This window comes from Pygoscelis adeliae, unplaced genomic scaffold (genome assembly GCF_000699105.1).
Source record: "Pygoscelis adeliae isolate BGI_AS28 unplaced genomic scaffold, ASM69910v1 Scaffold122, whole genome shotgun sequence".
Lineage (NCBI taxonomy): Eukaryota > Metazoa > Chordata > Aves > Sphenisciformes > Spheniscidae > Pygoscelis > Pygoscelis adeliae.
In genome coordinates, this window is record NW_008824358.1 from 6,386,839 (window position 1) to 6,387,371 (window position 533).

General features: G+C 57.0%; 1 protein-coding gene across 1 annotated transcript in view; it reads left to right on the plus strand.

Annotated features, from left to right (window-relative positions):
- The first annotated feature begins 64 nt into the window (after nucleotides 1–64).
- The window catches only part of BUB1 (BUB1 mitotic checkpoint serine/threonine kinase), an 18,919-nt gene continuing 18,450 nt past the window's right edge, over nucleotides 65–533 (plus strand). Inside the window, exon 1 of the mRNA XM_009319644.1 lies at nucleotides 65–138. Within this exon, the coding sequence (XP_009317919.1) occupies nucleotides 65–138 (74 nt within the window). The remainder of the gene's footprint in view (nucleotides 139–533) is intronic.

The window sequence follows — 533 nt, forward strand, 5'->3', positions numbered from 1 at the left end:
GGGAAAGCGGAGGGAGAGTCGGTGCGTCTGACGGCGCCAGTCGAGTAAGGGTGCCGTACTCGGTATGTTAACGCAGTACCTGCTTCTTGTAACTGGAATCTTGTATTACAGCACTTTTATACGCATCTACGGACCGAAGTAAGCTGAATTAAACAGCTCTCGTACACTAAATTCACCAGTCTGGAAAAAAAATAATGGCTGATTGTGGCGGAGTTAACGATGGGAGGTGGCTGGGTGTGAGGCGCGGTGTTCTCCCCTGTGGGGACTGTGAACAGCACCGGGAACCGAGGCCCTTCCTACGTGGGGAGGAAGTAACCGGAGCACGGCAGAGGGCAGCTCTCGCTCGCCACGACCAAGGGCCAGGCTCGCCCTACGCCACCTTTAGCTGTGCTAAATCTGAATTTATTATTTTATATAGATTGCTGCTTCCCCCTCTGCTGGCCGGGCAAGGGATGCCCCAGGGTAATACGTGGTCCCCGGCTCCCACGGCCTTGCCCTGCCCCATGCCCCCCCGGTCCCACGGCCTGGCCCCA